Here is a 19,157-nt window from a genome sequence, read left to right on the forward strand (position 1 = left end):
GCAGGTTTCTGTTGGTGGGCATACTTAGTGAGGGGTGTACTCAAATGAGGTGACTCTCACACGGCTCGCAAGCTTCCCTTCAGCTGGGAGGGCTTGCGTACGGCTCCCTGCCCGAGGGTAAAATATAGCCATAAAGGCCCCCTTTTTTCTCATTCTCAAAAAAAAAAAAAAAAAAAAAAAAAGTTTCTCAAAAAAAAAAAAAAAAATTCAATAGAACTAATATGAAAAAGGAAGGTTCGCTTTTGGATTTTGAAAGCTGAGCTTAGCAATATGCACCATGTGACCGTGTCAGGAGTAGGAGAAATTTAATAAAACTAATATGAAAAAGGAAGGTTCGCTTTTGATTTACGCTTTTATTTGCCATAAAACATTTTTCGACTCGCTCAAAACTCATTTATCAAACCCCACTCCCACTCACTGTCAGCCACCTAACTAATGTCCCGGTCAAATGTATATACTCAAATGTCTCTAACAAGGCTCACAAACAGATGTGACAGCTGGCTCAAATATTTTGACCATACATACCTTTCTTATTTATATCTATATAATAACTAATAACAAAAACGTTTGACTCGCCGTTGATCACTCCTTATTTCACTACATGACTACATAAATTGCTGACACATTCACTTTAAGACACTAAACAATTGTATCTTTTTGGTGGTTTGCTTATTTAGTTTAGTGGGTAACTACTTATTGTATTTTTTTGTTTTCTTCTTTCCATTTTTCCGTTTTATGTTTTTTTTTCCCTCTGCTAGAACAAACCCAGCAAAGGTTGTGGACAAAAAACAGAGCACCCTTGACACTATTGCTATCGGTAATTCTTTTCTTCACAATTATGTGTTTGAGAAAATTTTGCAGAGTAAACCAATTGCCGGTAAAGTGTTTTGCCTTTGTCATATTTGTTGTGTTTGCTCTGTGTCTGAGATATTTTCCAACCATTGTATAAAGTTGTTTTGATGCTTGACAGTAGTGGTGAGATTAATTAAATTATATTATATTAAGATATTTGTCTTCTTGAATCTTTGTTTGACTGAGCATTGGTCTATATATTTACTGAGCGTTGGTCTATATATTTGCTAGTCTGTGCGTATTGTGCCTGCGCTGCATTGTTTGGTTTTGATTGTTTGGTTTTGAAATATAGTTGGCTTATAATATATTATATGATATTAAGCCTTTTTGTCTCTTTCGGTTTATTGCTTGGATGGGCATTATTTAGATTCTGTAGTGTGTTCATACTGTGCTGCTCTTTTTCTGCAATTCGGTGATGAAGTCAAAGCAAATGTTTTATTTGCATCTCTTGGTAAGTGGTGATTGGTCATTGTAGTACATACACGACAGTATATGGTAAGGCAATGAATAACTGCCTTAAGATTTTATGTTTCATACATTTTATGGATAGTTGAGGATATTTAAGATTTAATTCTTCATTTTATTTTAAATTTAAGTTTGATTTCTATTTTTCATTAAGTAATTTAATGTTTCATCTTTATACAAAATAGTTTTTCCGTGCATCGCACGGGTTAGCGACTAGTATTACTAAAAGTTAAAGCGTTGCATTTAAACCAATTGCCGGTAAAGTGTTTTGCCTTTGTCATATTTGTTGTGTTTGCTCTGTGTCTGAGATATTTTCCAACCATTGTATAAAGTTGTTTTGATGCTTGACAGTAGTGGTGAGATTAATTAAATTATATTATATTAAGATATTTGTCTTCTTGAATCCTTGTTTGACTGAGCATTGGTCTATATATTTACTGAGCGTTGGTCTATATATTTGCTAGTCTGTGCGTCTTGTGCCTGCGCTGCATTGTTTGGTTTTGATTGTTTGGTTTTGAAATATAGTTGGCTTATAATATATTATATGATATTAAGCCTTTTTGTCTCTTTCGGTTTATTGCTTGGATGGGCATTATTTAGATTCTGTAGTGTGTTCATACTGTGCTGCTCTTTTTCTGCAATTCGGTGATGAAGTCAAAGCAAATGTTTTATTTGCATCTCTTGGTAAGTGGTGATTGGTCATTGTAGTACATACACGACAGTATATGGTAAGGCAATGAATAACTGCCTTAAGATTTTATGTTTCATACATTTTATGGATAGTTGAGGATATTTAAGATTTAATTCTTCATTTTATTTTAAATTTAAGTTTGATTTCTATTTTTCATTAAGTAATTTAATGTTTCATCTTTATACAAATAGTTTTCCCGTGCATCGCACGGGTTAGCGACTAGTATTACTAAAAGCTAAAGCGTAGCATTTAATGTTGCTGCTCTCACGTTGCGCCACATCAGCTACCACGTCATTCTTTTTTTTTCCTTTTCTTATTTAAAATATAATTTGTCCTACAATTTTAAAATGATTTTTACAATTTTCAGCTCTATAAATGCAGCCCACTTCTTATTTATTTACTTCCACTATCATCCTATAATAAATCCAGCCCACTACTTATTTATTTACTTCCACTATCACCCTATAATAAATCTGTATAATTAATCCAGTCCACCTCTTATTTATTTAATTTCACTATCAAGCCCAACTCAAAGCCTTTTTAGTTCATTTTTAGAGTTTTGTGTGAGCCTTTTCAGTTTAAAAGAAGAAAAAAGAAGACAAAACAAAACAAAACGTTGAAGCCTTTCAAGCTTTAGGGTTTTTTTTTTTTTTTTTATAATTGTTTTTAACATTTATTTTTTAAATATTTACACTTCTCCAGCCTTTCTCTTTCCCTTACCATTTCATCTCCCCACTACTTCTTCCATCTTTCTCCCTCCCTTACCTTTTCATCTCCCCACTACCCTCTACATTAATATCATTCGTTCTCTTTCCCTTCATCTTCCTTTATTTTCGTCTCTTCTTATTCACACCCTCTTATTATAAATTTGTCATTATCTCTTTTATTCTATGCATAGTTTTCCCTCACAAAAAAAAAAATGTTCCCTCTCTCTCTCTCTCTCTCTAAATTTTTTGGTGGATTTTTTTTATTTTTCTTGCATCTCTACTTTAGGTTGATAATTTTTTATATTCTTTAAAACTCTATTTTGGGTTAATGCGATTTAGTTTTGTTTTTTAAATTGTGATTTAGTTTTGTTTTTAAAATTGTTGTTGTTGTTTTTTTATTTTTTATTCTCTTTGATTGTTAAATGTTATCCTATTGCGTTCTAAAGAATTAAATATAGCATATAAAAATATAATATTATTCTATTACATAGCATGATTTAGATAATTTGATATTTATTCTATTACATAGCATGATTTTTTATAGTGCTCAATTTAGATGTTAAACTATGAGACTTTACTAATTTTTGTTTATTTTTTAATCCTTTGTGGTGGACAAAGTACTCTTAATAGTTGTATTAGAAGTACTCTATAATGTCATTTATTTAAAGAAAAGTAAAGGTTAGCCAAACGAAAATAATCAGATCGGTGACAAATTTTAACTTTTGCAATTTTATTATTATTATTATTATTTTATAACAATGCATGTATAGAAATTTAATTCTTAGATTTTGCTAATAATTGTTTATTTGATAATATGTTTTGGGCAGCCGAAATTATAATTTCTACAAAAAAAATAACCTTAATAGATTATCAAAAACAAAATTTTATCATAATATTGGTTCAAATTAATCATTGTTAAGTTTTATTAATTTTTTTTAGTTTACGTTTTTTTGGTGTTTTGGATTGTTCCTATAATAAATAAAATATAATTACGAAATACATTACTCATTATTAGATTAGTTTAAATTTTAAAAAAAATTAATAAAACCACCATAAAAATAATTATTGCGCGCAACGCACGAGTTCGCGGTTAGTTTAGCTAAAAACTGAAACCAAACAAAAAAAGTTATATTTTTCTTGTTAAAATCCTCTGTTTTTGCTGGTTTTCCTATTTGATCTAGTTTCAGACTAGGATGATGAACCTATCACATCTCATCACATGTGTGGTGAGTATCGAGCTTTGGGAGTTTGGCGCCTATATTATCACTAATGGAATCATGTCATTAAGAGCTCATTTACATGAGATTTTACCCAATTATGAGCCTTAAGTGTCTGACAAATGTCCTCACCATGAATTTCTAGCCATAAATGAAAATTATGCTGCACAGTAGAAAATATCAAAATATTGCATAATGGACTAATACTATGTTTAGAAGTTTTGAGAAAGAAAGGAGAGTAGAGAGAATGAGAGTAGGGGGGAATAGTTATCTTCCGTCTTATTTGGATGTTTTTAAAATTAAGTAAGGGGAAGGAGAATAATTAGTATTTTCATTTGTAATTTTGTTAATATGGTAAGGTTAAATTTGATAATTTATTTGATCAAGCATTTTTATGTTTCACTCTCCCTCCAAATCTCTTTAATTTAGGGGAATTAAAAATGAAGGGTTAGAAGTAGTTCAAACCCTTCCAAATCCCTCCCACTCATCCCTTAAAAAATATCTAAATAAAGTAATTAAATTACTCTACCTTCCTTTACTCTATTCCCTCCTTCCCCCAACATCCAAACATAGCATAAAGTTCAACAAATCACCTAACAAAAACACAAAAAATGTCAATAAGTCATATTCCTGATGATTTAAATACTGATGAAAAATTTCTACGCAATTAGGTGAAAGATGGTTGTCAAATAAACCTAACACTATAATAAGTCACAGAACAAAAGAAACAAAAAAGTAGTCAACAAATCAAAGTCTCGAAGTGCAATTACTATAAACGAAGTTTCGTGAAACAAACACGGTATTGGTCTTCGGAATTTGGCTTAAGTGGACAAGTCAAAGTCTTTTCTAAAATAAATACAGTATAATAATAAAACGAAAAGTAGTTGAAGTGCAATTACTACGAACGAAGTTTCATGAAACAAACACTAGTATTGTTCTTTGGCATTTGGCTTAAGTCAACAAGTCAAAGTCTTCTTTAAAATAATACAATAATAATGAAAGTAGTTGAAGAATCCCTATATATTATCACGAGCTGCAGTAACATCCAATTGCATCGCCTCCACTACTCAAATTTCAGCTTCTCTTACTTCAAACTATGGGTGCCTCTTTTACAACTCATCATGTGCTTTTCTTAGTATGGTTCTTTCCCGCTACCTTCAGTTTAAGCTTCTTCTTCTTCAAAGCAGAGTCAATCTCAAATGTCTCTTGCAATGAAAAAGACAAGCAAGCCCTTCTAACTCTCAAACGTGGTCTCACTGATCATGAACACGTCCTCTCATCCTGGTCTGACCATAAAGATTGTTGTATATGGGACGGAGTTTCCTGTGACAATAAAACTGGCCGAGTCACTGAGCTCCACCTCAATTATTCGAGGTTAGGCGGAGAGATTAGTGGTTCGTTGCTCCAATTAGAACATTTGAACTACTTGGATTTGAGTAACAATGACTTTAATTGTACTCCTATCCCAACTTTCCTTGGTTCAATGTACAGTCTCACAGATCTTGACCTCTTAGGCGCTAACTTTTGTGGACTCATTCCTCATCAGCTTGGGAACCTTTCAAGGCTTCGCTATCTGTCTCTTGGTTCTAATTCTGACCTCTATGTAGATAACCTTCGTTGGATGTCTGGTCTCTCTGCCCTTCAATACCTTGACCTGCACTCAGCTGACCTTCACAAAGAAGTTGATTGGCTTCAAATAATGAGTAAGTTCCCATCTCTTTCAAAGCTAAACTTGCAAAATTGTCAACTTGATAGCCTGAATCCATCTCTTGGATTTGTCAATTTCACGTCTCTTCGAGTCCTTTCTCTTTCTGATAATCATTTCAATCATGAGATACCTAATTGGTTCTCTAATCTCAGTACAAGCCTCTTAAGGCTTAGCCTGTACGGCAGTTCTTTGAAAGGCAATATACCGCCTAGCATATTCAATTTAGAGAAATTAGAATATCTCGATCTTAGTGATAATTCTTTGAGCGGAAAAATCCCAGATTCGCTAGGGCAGCTTAAGCATCTAATATATCTCGATCTTAGAATCAATCCTTTAAGTGGTCCTATTCCTTCATCTGTTGGGAATTTATCTCAAATGCAAGTCTTACTCCTTGGTTTAAATAAATTAAATGGCACCGTTCCAAAGAGTCTTGGACTTCTCTCAAATCTATTTGCGGTGTCTATTTCATTTAGTTTCTTCACAGGCAGTCTAGATGAAGCACATTTCTCCAAATTAGGGAAATTAAAACAACTAGATATCTCTTATACACCTTTGTTCTTTAATGTGAATTCCAATTGGGTTCCACCTTTTCAACTTGAATATGTTGACATGAGCTCCTGTAAGATAGGTCCTAACTTTCCTACGTGGCTACATACACAAAGATCCCTTTGGCTTTTATTGTTGCCCTTGTCAGGAGTTTCGGGTAAAGCTCCAAGCTGGTTTTGGGATTGGATTTCAAACATTCATACGGTTGATCTCTCTAATAACCACATAGAAGGGGATGTACCGGACATTTTGTTGAATTCTACTATTTTGAAACTAAGATCTAATCACTTTAAGGGGCGGTTGCCAAGATTGTCTGCAAATGTTGAAGTGCTCAATCTAGCTGACAATTCATTTTTTGGACCTATTTCCACTTTCTTGTGCCAAAAGATGAATAAAAAAAATAAAGTGAAGGTTTTAGATGTATCAAACAATTTCTTACTTGGAGAACTCTCTAACTGTTGGAGGTATTGGCAATCTTTGATCCATTTAAACTTGGGGGGCAATAATCTATCAGGTAGAATTCCTTATTCTCTGGGGTCTTTAGTTGAACTCAAATCATTGAGTTTACAAAATAATAGCATCTATGGGGATATTCCTTCGTCATTGAAAAGGTGCTCAAAATTAGGGCTCATTGATATAGGTGATAATAATTTTTCGAGGACCATACCACTCTGGATTACAAAATTGACACAACTTATAGTTCTCCGTCTAAGATCCAGTGGATTCAAGGGAAATATACCTCAAAATATATGCCAACTTTCTTTTCTTAGAATATTGGATCTTGCAAATAATAGCCTATCAGGGCCCATACCAAGTTGCTTTAAAAATATCAGTGCCATGGTTATGCCTGACCCTGAAAATCAAGATGTTTATTTTGACAGTTTAGAGTACGAATATGACTATGGCTCTTACCTTGAGAATCTTATGCTGGTTCCAAAAGGACATGAACTACAATATGAAGAAAACCTTAAATTCGTGAGGAGCATAGACCTTTCAAGTAACAAATTGTCTGGATCAATTCCTGTGGAAATTTCAGTTCTTTTTGAATTAGTGTTTTTGAACTTGTCTCGAAATCATTTGATGGGCAACATACCAGAAAACATTGGGATAATGAAGAAGTTAGAGTCAATTGATTTCTCACAAAATCATCTATCAGGTGAAATTCCACCAAGTATGTCTAATTTGTCATTTCTTAATTACTTGGATTTGTCATACAACGATTTCTCAGGTAGAATTCCTTCAAGTACCCAACTTCAGTCTTTTGATGCTGTCAGATATTTTGGCAATCCTCAATTGTGTGGTGCTCCTCTTCCAAAAAGATGCATACCACCAATTGGAGAATCTCATAATAGAACATCAATTGGAAAAACAAAAGAAGACTCTGAAAGTTCTAGCTTCTATATGGGTATGGGTGTTGGATTCGCAGTTGGCTTTTGGGGAGTTTGTGGAGGTCTCTTCTTGAATAGGACATGGAGGCATGCTTATTTCAAATTTGTTAATGACAAAAAGGATTGGTTTTATGTGACTACAATACTAAAGGTGAAATGGTTACTGGAAAAGCTAAGAAGTGGCCACCTTAGTAAGTGAAGAACATCATTATCTAGCTAAAAGGTATTGCTTCTATTAATGTCCTTATATACTGGTTCTTCATTTTAATGTAGTAGTAGCCACTTATTTTGAATATGTGATTTAGTTCATAACTAAATGTGGTAGTCATTTGGATTTTATTTCACAAATACAGCATACCTTTAGCCTCAAGTCTTTATTTGCAACTAGTCCATTGTGTTAGAAATAAAGTTCATGCAAATATCTTAAAGGATATCATTACCTGTGAGCTACCACTAAAGTTCCTTTAGAGATATTTGAAATGAAAAAGATAGAGATCATGTGAAATTCTCAATAGAAACAAAGGGCTACTATGACGGGAAGAATTGTTTCTCATATAAAAAAAACATCAAATATGTGGTGGAATTTTTGTTTTGTTTTTAAATTAAAATAAAAATTGTTAATTTTTAACTCAATACGTAGCATATTTTTCTCACATCATATTAAATATGAAGATTTACTAATAAAATATTAAAGAGGTGGGCTTGACATGAATTCTTAGAATTTCAACATGGCTTAATTTGCATTGCAGGTAATCTTGATGCCTAGGTAGTCATGCTCCACATACCCACATCACTATTATTGAATATTGGAATTTATTGTTTATCCTTTGGGAGTTGGCGCTGGTTCATTCTCTTCAAGAGGCCAAAAAGAATCATTTGCAAAAGAAATCTTCTTGATCTTATTTCATTATTGTTTTATCATAAATTAAACATGTACAAAATGAAATGAATTACGATTCCTGTGTACGATGCGTAAGAACTGTTTATCTATATAGTGCCAATCATTGTAAGAAGAAAATATTGGCTTAATTGTTTACCTTTTTCCTTATTTAACTAAGTTAAGTTTCAAAACAAGTATATTGACTAAGTGTTTCTTATGTACTTGTTGATCATAATTGTTTTGCTTGTAATGTAAGCTTGTTTTGGTATTTTCTTATTAAAAAAAAAGGCTTGTTTTGGTATTTGAAATAAAAACAATAAATAAAACAATACACTATAATCGCAAAAATATGAGTGTTAAATTAAGACATAGTCACTTTTGCTTTTTTTTTTTTTTTTTTTTGATCAAACGCTTTTGCTTATTTGAGTGTTAAATAATCTATTTTCCAGAAAGATATACTTACTCCACCTTTTTATTTTCCAATCCCTTAAAAGTCAAAGTAATCTGGTCAATTGATCATTCAAATTGTGACATGGGTAGTTTTGCATATTTGAGTATCAAATAACCTATTAGGCAAAAAAATATACTAACTCCACCTTTTTATTTGCCAATCTCATAAAATTTAAATGATCGTTCATTTACCATTCAAAAAATCATCTTTTTTTCATTGTTGTTGTTGTTTGGAGGGGCAAATTACACCATCTTGTGTTATATTCAAAAAACATGGAGGTCTCTTGTGCTTTAATTGGGAATTTACCTTTTAGGTTTGCTCTCTGTGGTTCCACTAACTTCAATGGAATTTTATGATTTGGCAGGTGCAAACATCACCTATTGGGATGTTTTTTTGGATTATTTGTGAAGATGTTATGTGTGTATTATGTTATGTAGATTCCCATTATACAGGGGATCTTGATTGTAGAAGGTCCATGAGAGACTATGTGTTTGTGTTTACTGGTGGCCCAAAATGCTGGAAATCAATTCTACAAGATACAATTGCTCTATCCACTACAAAGGCGGAATATATGGCAGCAACAGAGGAACCAGTTTGGCAAACCGCAAACATTTGTATCTCCTTACTTTTATAGTGAAACTTTCTTTGTTGTTGCCCATGGATGTAGGCAGTTTGCTGAACCACATAAATGCTGGGGTTCTTTGTGTATGTGTATGCCCATTATTTATTGTTGTTAATTTGAATATTGGGGTGCTATTTCCACAACAATTTGTGTAGATCTTATTTTGTTTGTTTGCTATTTTACCACCTGGAATGGTTTGATATACATCATGATCATGTATTGCCTTCTGCATCTTGTAGTGCAGAGGATCTACTGACATTTCCATCATCTGACACTCTTATTTGATTTTTTTTTTCTTTTTGACCTTGCCATCTTCAATAATACTTAAACTGCTCTCTCTCTCTCTCTCGGAATCAGCCAGTTGCTTATCTAATAAAAAAACGGAAATAACAATAAATACATAGAAATTAGAATAATAGTAACATCTAGTAAGACTTATTCAGCAAAAAAAATCCAGTAAGACTTAAATATTTGCTTTCATTACTTATAAAAAATTGAAACGAGACCGGCTTAAATATGGAGTCTTAGTTTATTTGTAAAGGTCTGTTTGTTTGAATGGTTTTGTAGGACAAGCACTCTTTTACTTTTTATTTATTTATTTATTTAATTATTTATTTAACGAAAATGCTATTAATAATTTGTAAGGATCTGTTTGGTTGAGTGGTTTTGTAGGACAAACATAGTTTTTTTTTTAATTTTTTTTTTTTTTAATGAAAACGCTAGTGATAATTTGATAATTGGAGTCATCTTGAATATATATAGGCTAAAAGGCTTAATTTACGTCCACAATATTTTCACAATACTTTCACAATAAATCATAAGTGATAAGTTATTATTAGTTCTAATTTGAATCAATAGCTTAAATTACTTTTTTATTAAATTATAATAGCCAATAACAACCTACCAGTTAAAATTTGTTATGAAAATATTGTAGACATAACATTTCTCTATGTCCATTATAGTATTTTGCACCTATTATCTAAAGAGAAGTTTTACATTTACAACTGTGGGGGGGGGGGGGGGGGAAAAGACCAGGAGGTCCATATCAATGTCTACATTGGGCTAACAGTCCAAGGAAAAACCCCTCCTCGGCTATGGGAAGAATCCTCCTCGGCATGGATGTAGCCGAGGATAAAGGGGGCAACTTGCCACTGGTAGTGACACTCCAGATCATTCCACGGAACAGGAAAAGTACAAAAGCAGAAAAGGACAACGGAGAAAATGGAAATGTCAGAGGGAAAGGCTAACATTATTGCATTCAGTGCCTTATGCCTGACATAGCCATGCTTTTCTGCCTTTACAACCACTCCCAACAACTGGAGGGAAGGGCTGATGGGACAAGTACCTACCCTAGGATCCCCCATTTAGAAGGAAGGAAACTACTATAAAAAGGGAGTGGAGGGAGATAGAAGGAGGGGCTGAAACCCCTCCAACACACCAGAGGCGCCAGAAAAAGCTCCTCGGACTGTGCCGAGGACCAATCCTCTCTGATAAACTCAGTCCATCTCAGCTTGATCGTGAAGAACACCGTGTTAACCGTTTTCCATACGCTAAAGCCTAGTTCTTTGACCCACTCTCTACAAATTCATTGTACCGGGCTCACTGGTCTAAGATCCCATACATCTTGGGTCTGGGCTGAAAAACGTGACCCTACAATTGACGCCATCTGTGGGGAGAGCTTGTGCGTTGGCGAATGCAACGGTTAATTATGGTTGAGCTTCTATCAGCAAGAGTCCCTCGAGAGGACCACTTTGGCGGTGGTGCAAGCTACGCGGAAGCCCCCCCCCCCCAATTATTTCCAAGAACGCACCGTCATTGTCATAACTCAGCTTCCACTTAGGTCCACGCTTCGAAGTGTTGATTATGCAGGAAGGATTGCTAAAAACGGAGCACAGTTCTAGGGGCTTCTGACGTCAGGTGTATGCCCCGGGCACTCGTCAAGGGGCTGATTCTCGCGGGTCTAGTGGTCCGGTTTGCTGAATTCCCTTCGGAGAAAGAAGCCGAGGGCCAAACCAGAATCTTTTGAAGCGGTTAAACAGAACCTTAGCTATGTCGGGTTCTCGGACCTCCGGCTTTGGGGAAATTAACGCGCATTGACAACTTTCTAAATGTCTAAGTACTAGACAGAATCAAGGTCTTGCATGGTCCTCGGACTCAAACCTATGGGGAAACTAGCTACTTCAAGAAGGCCCAAATACTAGACAGAACCAAGGTCTTGCATTGTCCTCGGACTCAAACCTATGGGGAAACTAGCTACTTCAAAAAGGCCCAAGTACTAGACAGAACCAAGGTCTTGCATGGTCCTCGGACTCAAACCTATGGGGAACCTATGGGGAAACTAGCTACTTCAAGAAGGCCCAAGTACTAGACAGAACCAAGGTCTTGCATGGTCCTCGGACTCAAACCTATGGGGAAACTAGCTACTCAAAGAAGAATCTAAGTACTAGATAGAACCAAGGTCTTGCATGGTCCTCGGACTCAAACCTATGGGGAAACTAGCTACTCAAAGAAGAATCTAAGTACTAGACAGAACCAAGGTCTTGCATGGTCCTCGGACTTAAACCTATGGGAAAACTAGCTACTTCAAGAAGGCCCAAGTACTAGACAGAACCAAGGTCTTGCATAGTCCTCGGACTCAAACCTATGGGGAAACTAGCTACTTCAAGAAAAACCTAAGTCCTAGACGGAACAAAGGTCTTGCGTGGTCCTCGGACCTCCGGCTTTGTGGAAACTAGCACGCGACGGTATCTTTCTAAGCGTTTAAGCTAAGTTCAATCATGCCTCGGTCCTCAGACCAGACGCCTAAAGCAAGTTAAAGCTATAAATATCATCAGAAACGTGGAAAGGAATCTTGGTACCCGGCGATCCCCTCGAACAGTTTACTTTAGGTTACACATCCCTGGGCGGTCACCCTGTTCGCAACGCAGAACTTGCGGTTGTTCTCCTGGTTAGTCTTGTATAGTTAACTTACTTAAAGTCGGCATCATTATGCCCGTCAGTTTTGATAAGTTCAGGGTGACAACTCTTTACCATCAATGGCATCCGTTCTAAGTACTATTCAAAAGAAAAGATACCAGCACACCCATTCATAAAATAATTATTGCAGAAAAGAAAAGGTACGCAAAATGAAATAAAATCATCTTTTTATTAGATAAAGAAGAAGTACAATGTACAAAGAAGGGTTTAGACAAGTCTATATCAGAAGCTAACTATAAAATGCAATACACGGGAACAATAAATCCTCAATCTTGCTCTAGCAACAATCGAGCAAGTATGGATGGCACCGGCGGTGGAAGAGAAGAAGAAGCAAGAACGCCAAATCCACATACTTGCTCTAGCAGCAATCGAGCAAGTATGGATGGTACCGGCAATGGGAAATCCAAACCCGCACACGCGTGACATACGGCGCTGGACGAAAATCCAAATTTTGTCGCACCAAAAATCTGATGCGACCTACACCTGCTTCGGATTTTGGCTGAAGGAAGAGAGACTTCTTTCTTGTCCAGTCGAAGGGGAGAAATATCTTTGACCTCTGTCTCCCTTGCCCTGACTGGGTCATTCTGAATCTCGGAGACATCCGTGGTTTCTGAAGAGGGTGGTTCCTTCACCCTCACCCTTATCCTTGACCATTTCACTCCCTAAATCTCAATCACTATCATAGTGGGAACTTTGGAAACATTTGGAGAGTTAAAAGCTTGAAAAACTCAAGGGTCTGCGAATAAAGGGGAATGATCTCCCCACATGCGTCTTATATAGGAGGCAAACCTGGTGGCAATCAATTCGCCCAAATCTCCAAGAAGGAATTACAAGCGAGATAAATCTCGCTCAATTTCCAAAGCAGTCTTCAACTGTTGGATTTGCGTCACTTCATGAAGAGGCCCTAATTAAAGCGCGCCTCGTGTACCGAAACGACAGGAACGCGGCTTGGATAAACTAAAAGAATGTCTCATAGCCAGGAACGTGCCTCAAGCAAGCGAAGAGGCTCTGGCATTAATGGAGGACAAGATTTGGCAAGCCATGACAGAGGCTCGATGTCACCAAAACCCTCCTCTCCGTCCGAGGAGCCGGACAGCAGGATTTTGAAGGGCTATTGTGGCCCAGTCCAAGGAAAAACCCCTCCTCGGCCATGGGAAGAGTCCTCCTCGGCATGGATGTAGCCGAGGATAAAAGGGGCAACCTACCATTGGTAGTGACACTCTAGTCATTCCACGGAATAAGAAAAGTACTACAGCAGAAAAAGACAACGGAGAAAATGGAAATGTTAGAGGGAAAGGCTGACATTATTGCATTCAGTGCCTTATGCCTGACATAGCCATGCTTTTTTGCCTTTACAACCACTTCCAACAACTGGAGGGAAAGGCTGATGGGACAAGTACCTACCCTAGGACTCCCATTTAGGAGGAAGGAAACTACTATGAGTGGAGGGAGACAGAAGAAGGGGCTGAAACCCCCCCAACACACCAGAGGCGCCAGAAAAAGCTCCTCGGACTGTGCCGAGGACCAATCCTCTCTGATAAACTCAGTCCATCTCAGCTTGATCGTGAAGAACACCGTGTTAACCGTTGTCCATACGCTAAAACCTAGCTCTTTGACCTACTCTCTACAAATTCATTGTACCGGGCTCACTAGTCTAAGGTTTCATACATCTTGGGCCTGGGCTGAAAAACGTGACCCTACAACAACATTTTCACAACACTTTCACAATAATTCCTATCTAGCAGGGTGTTATGGATTTTTAATCTGAATTTACTACTAAAATTACTTTTTTGCCCACTAGTAATAGCAAATAACATCTAGTCATTTAGAATTTGTTGCGAAAGTATTGTGAAAATATCGTGGACATAGCATTTTTCATTATCTAAGTGTTTAATTGATAGAAACACTTTTTTTATTATTATATATTTTACCATGATTTTAAAAACTAAAAGTTTTTAAAACCACTATTTTTTAAAAACAAATGCACTTTTTTAAACATCCTACTCAGGCAAACCTGTAAACATGACAAACAACTTGATAGTATAACAAACAGAATTGAGAATCTTCATGAAACATTGTTAACATAACTGCACCGATTTTCAATATAGCTTCAGAAGGTTTTTTTTTTTTTTTTTTTTTTTTTTTTTTTTCCTAATCAATACAAGTTATTCTAAAAATGGTAAAGAGAAAAAATTACATAAGCAGACACAATAGTTTGAAATTCTATAAATAAATTAAAAAAAACTTGAGTACACATAAAATTATGGTATGTGCTTCTATAATAACTAGTATGTAACCTATGCAAATGCATGAATACATTTAAAATTAAACATAATTTTTATTATAAAAATATAAATAATTAGTGAATTATTTTTTAGAAAATAGCATGTATTACATGTATACGTATGGATACATTTAAAATTAAACACATTTTTTATCATAAAAATATAAATAATTAGTCAAATGATTTAAAAAAAAAAAAATGTAAACGTAATTAGTCATATATTAAAATTCTTACCTATATTTAATACTACTTATGTTTTTTTTTTTTTTTAATAAAATAGAACGTGTGGTGATCTTTTATGTGTGGTGATTTTTATTGAGTATATGTGATTGTTTTTTTTTTATTATTAAATTTTATAGTTCATTCATATTAGATTCTTAGTATTCGTTTGGATACTAAGTTTTGCGTCTAGCGTCTAGCGTCTGTGTTTTTTTTTTTTTTTTTTGGAAGCAAGTTTCTGGTTGTTCAATGGATCCCGTGTAATGTTCACGGGACCCACAAACCTCTTTTTTCAGTAACTTTTTCATTAAAATGAGTCACACAGTACTATTCACACATTTAAAATTTATTTTGCTATAGTGTTTTCAGTTTTCAGCAGTATCCAAACGGACTCTTAGTATTTTGCACTCATTAACTCACTTGACACAAAGATTAAAAAACTAAGTGAACATATGACACAAACTTAAGTGGATAATTATGGTGTGGTTCCAACATAAATTAAGACACATAGCAAAAGATTGGATTCTAATTTCAAATTCTAATTGAACTTTCTCTAAGCTTTGCCTATTAATATATACTAGCATGTAACTCCATGTAAATGTATAGATGCATTTGAAATTAAACAAAATTTTTAATATTAAAATATAAATAATTAGTCAAGTGAATTTTTTTTAAAGCATGTAACACATGCATTCATGCATATATATACATACATTTAAAATTAAACATAATTTTTATCATAAAATATAGATAATTAGTCCAATTATTTTTTTTAAAGTAAACGTAATTAGTCACTTTTAAAATTCCTACCTAAATTTAATACTACTTATGATCATTTTTATTTAATTTTTAATAAGATAAAACATGTGGTGATTTTTGTTATGTGGTGATTTTTATTTCATTTATTTTTTGAGAAACAATGTGATAATTTTTATTGAGTATATGTGATTACTTTTTTAAAAAGATTTTATAGTTCATTAATATTAGATTTTTAGTATTTTACACTCATTAACTCACTTGACACAAAAATTAAAAAACTTAAGTAGACGCATGGCACAAGCTTAAGTGGATAATTATGGTGTAGTTCCTACATAAATTTAGACACATGGCGCAAAATTGGATTATAATTTCAAATTTTAATTCAATTTTCTCTAAACTTTACCTATTAATATATATATATATATATAGATGACTTATAAATTTGAATTTTTTTTTAGTTATATGTTTATGTTTTTTATGGTTTATTATATATATTTTCTACCCTAAATTAACTAATTTGGCACAAAAATTTAAAAATTTAGATTAAATGGGACACGTGGCGTAAAATTAAACTTTAATTGAAATTCAAATTTTACACTAAGTTAACTCACTTGGCACAAAATTCTAAAATTTAGATTAAATGAGACACATGGCGCAAAATTAGACTCTAATTGAATTTCAATTTGAAATTTAATTGGATTTTCTCACTGCTTTACCTATTATTATATATATATATAGACTAGCTTGTAACCCTATGTATATGTATGGATATACTTAAAAGATACATATTAAGATGTATAGTATAATTCTTACATATATAATTTAAATATTATTGATAGTCATTCTTATATTTTTTTTTAACTCTTTAAAAAGTCTTGTAAGAATGTTATTAGGTAGAAAATGTAAATTTTCCATTTTTTAAATATTTTTATGTTCATTAATTCTAGAATCTTTGGTTTTTGTACACAATAACTCACTTGAATAGATATTAAAAAATTAACTCATTTGGCACAAAAATTAAAAAATTTCAATTAGATGGGATATATATATATATATATATATATATATATATAGATGACTTATAAACTTGAATTGTTTTTAGTTCTATAAAAAAGAAAGGCTCATAAATATAAAATCATTCAAAAATTATGTTTTTTATAGTTTACTTATATTAGACTCCTTGTTTTTTACACGAAATTAACTCATTTGGCACAAAAATTAAAAACCTTAGATTAAATGGGACACATGTCGCAAAATTAAACTTTAATTGAAATCTAATTTTACATTAAATTAACTCACCTGACACAAAAATTTAAAAACTTATATTAGATAGGACACGTGGCGCAAAATTAGACTCTAATTGAATTCTAATTTGAAATCTAATTGGATTTTCTCTCAGTTTTACCTATAATTATATATATAGACTAGTTTGTAACCCAATGCATATGCATGGATACATTTAAAGATATTCAATAAGATACATAATATAATTCATACATATATATATAATTTAAATAATATTGATAGTCATTTTTATATTTTTTTAACTCTTTAAAATTTTTTGTAAGGATATTATTAGGTAGAAAATGTAAATTATCCATTTTTAAATAAGCACTTTTTTTTTACGGTTCATTTATTTTGGACTCTTTAGTTTTTATACTTAATAACTCATTTGAATTAATATTTATGATATGGTCCCACATTTGATTCAAAAATTAAGAAATTAAAATCTTTAAGAATAAATAATTAAGGACACATGGCGCAAAATTAGAACTCTAATTTGGAACTCTAATTTGGAATTCTAATTTGAGTTTCTCTCAGCTTCATCTATTATTATATATATATAGACTAGTTTGTAACCCCATGCATATGCATGAATACACTTAAAGATATACAATAAGATGTATAATATAATTCCTATATATATAATTTAAATACTATTGATAGTCATTTTTATATTTTATTAACTCTTTAAAAAATTTTGTAAGGATATTATTAGGTATAAAATGTAAATTATCCATGTTTTTTTTTTTTTTTTTATAATTATTGTGAAGCACTTTTTTTTTTTTTTTACGATTAATTTATTCTAGACACTTTGATTTTTGTACTTAATAATTCACCTGGATAAATATTTATAACGTGGTCTCACATTTGATTCTAAAATTAAGAAATAAAACTCTTTAAGAATAAATATTTTAGGACACATGGCGCAAAATTGGAACTCTAATTTTTATTTTTAATTTGAGTTTTTCTTAGCTTCACCCATTATTATTACTAGCTTTTAACCCACGCAATGCGCGGGATCATTTTATGTATTAATAAACTTTACATTCAATTTAAACTTAGTTCTCATTCAATATAAACTTAGTTCTCATTCAAGTATATATGTTGCATTTATAATTTGTTCTGCTATTGAATTTATGTGGCCAACAATGCTTAGCTTCATTTAAAGTCACACATAACCAAGTATATATGTTGAAGAGCATTCCAAAGCAAAAACAAAAACTATAATCAATCTAGTGTAAAAGCTTGTTAACAAATTTTTTTTAATCTAATCATGAGTTGCATTTATAATTTTCCTCCTTTTTTGTTTGTTTTTGGAAATGAATTTTTTCAAAAGATAAAAGAGCTGAAAACGATAACCTCTGTATAATTGTAAAAATGGTTTCATTAGAAGTAATAAAGTTATAAGAATTTGATATCATTATGTTTCTTTAAAAAAAAAAAAGTGAAGAGAGGAGAAGAAATGGAAAGAAAAATTTAGATCGTTATATCTATATATCTGAACCATGGCATATTGTTTCAGAAAACAAAGTGTCTTAACTTATCATATTTCTTGGGTAAAACACCATAGTGTTCCATTAAGCAATTGAGCATGCATTCAACTACTCAAAATATTTTCTCCAAAAAAAAAAAAAATACTCAATAGATGATGAGAAGAAAACAATAGCCTATATTATATGACATGCAATACCAAAACAACTTGTATAAGATTATCAAACTTCTATATCAAGATTGTGCTTTACTGCTTTAAAAATTTACCTTGAAAATATGAAAAAACTGGTGAACTATATTTGACATCACTACATTATAGTCATGATACAAATTCTTATGCAAAATTCAATAGACATTATAAGGAAAATTTTGATGCATTCAAGCAAATATATAACTGATCCAAATAGCCACAATACAATTAAATACACTATATTGACTTAGTCGAAAAATTAAAATAACTAAAAACATAGTAATCAAAGATGAAATAAATCCATCCACTTTCAAGCTACAAATTCCCTCTTAAACTTTGATTATGATAGTAAATACTGAGTTTGGCATCAGGATGAAGCTGCAAACAAAGAAAAGAAGAAGTTCAATATTGTTTACCCAAGGAAGAG

The 19,157-nt window shown here is 32.9% G+C and overlaps 1 protein-coding gene across 2 annotated transcripts; it reads left to right on the forward strand.

The window, feature by feature from the left end:
• Window positions 1-4,976: 4,976 nt before the first annotated feature.
• On the forward strand, window positions 4,977-9,685 carry LOC115992015 (receptor-like protein EIX2). Of its 2 annotated transcripts, XM_031116050.1 has the most exons (3): window positions 4,977-5,635; window positions 7,415-7,797; window positions 9,270-9,685. In XM_031116050.1, the coding sequence occupies exons 1-2, from the start codon at window positions 5,029-5,031 to the stop codon at window positions 7,771-7,773; spliced, it is 966 nt and encodes a 321-aa protein (XP_030971910.1). In that variant the 5' UTR covers window positions 4,977-5,028; the 3' UTR covers window positions 7,774-7,797; window positions 9,270-9,685. The 2 variants fall into 2 exon arrangements, with proteins under 2 accessions (XP_030971910.1, XP_030971909.1); XM_031116049.1 differs by having other exon boundaries at window positions 4,977-7,797.
• Window positions 9,686-19,157: the final 9,472 nt, after the last annotated feature.

This window comes from Quercus lobata, chromosome 5, assembly GCF_001633185.2.
Source record: "Quercus lobata isolate SW786 chromosome 5, ValleyOak3.0 Primary Assembly, whole genome shotgun sequence".
NCBI lineage: Eukaryota > Viridiplantae > Streptophyta > Magnoliopsida > Fagales > Fagaceae > Quercus > Quercus lobata.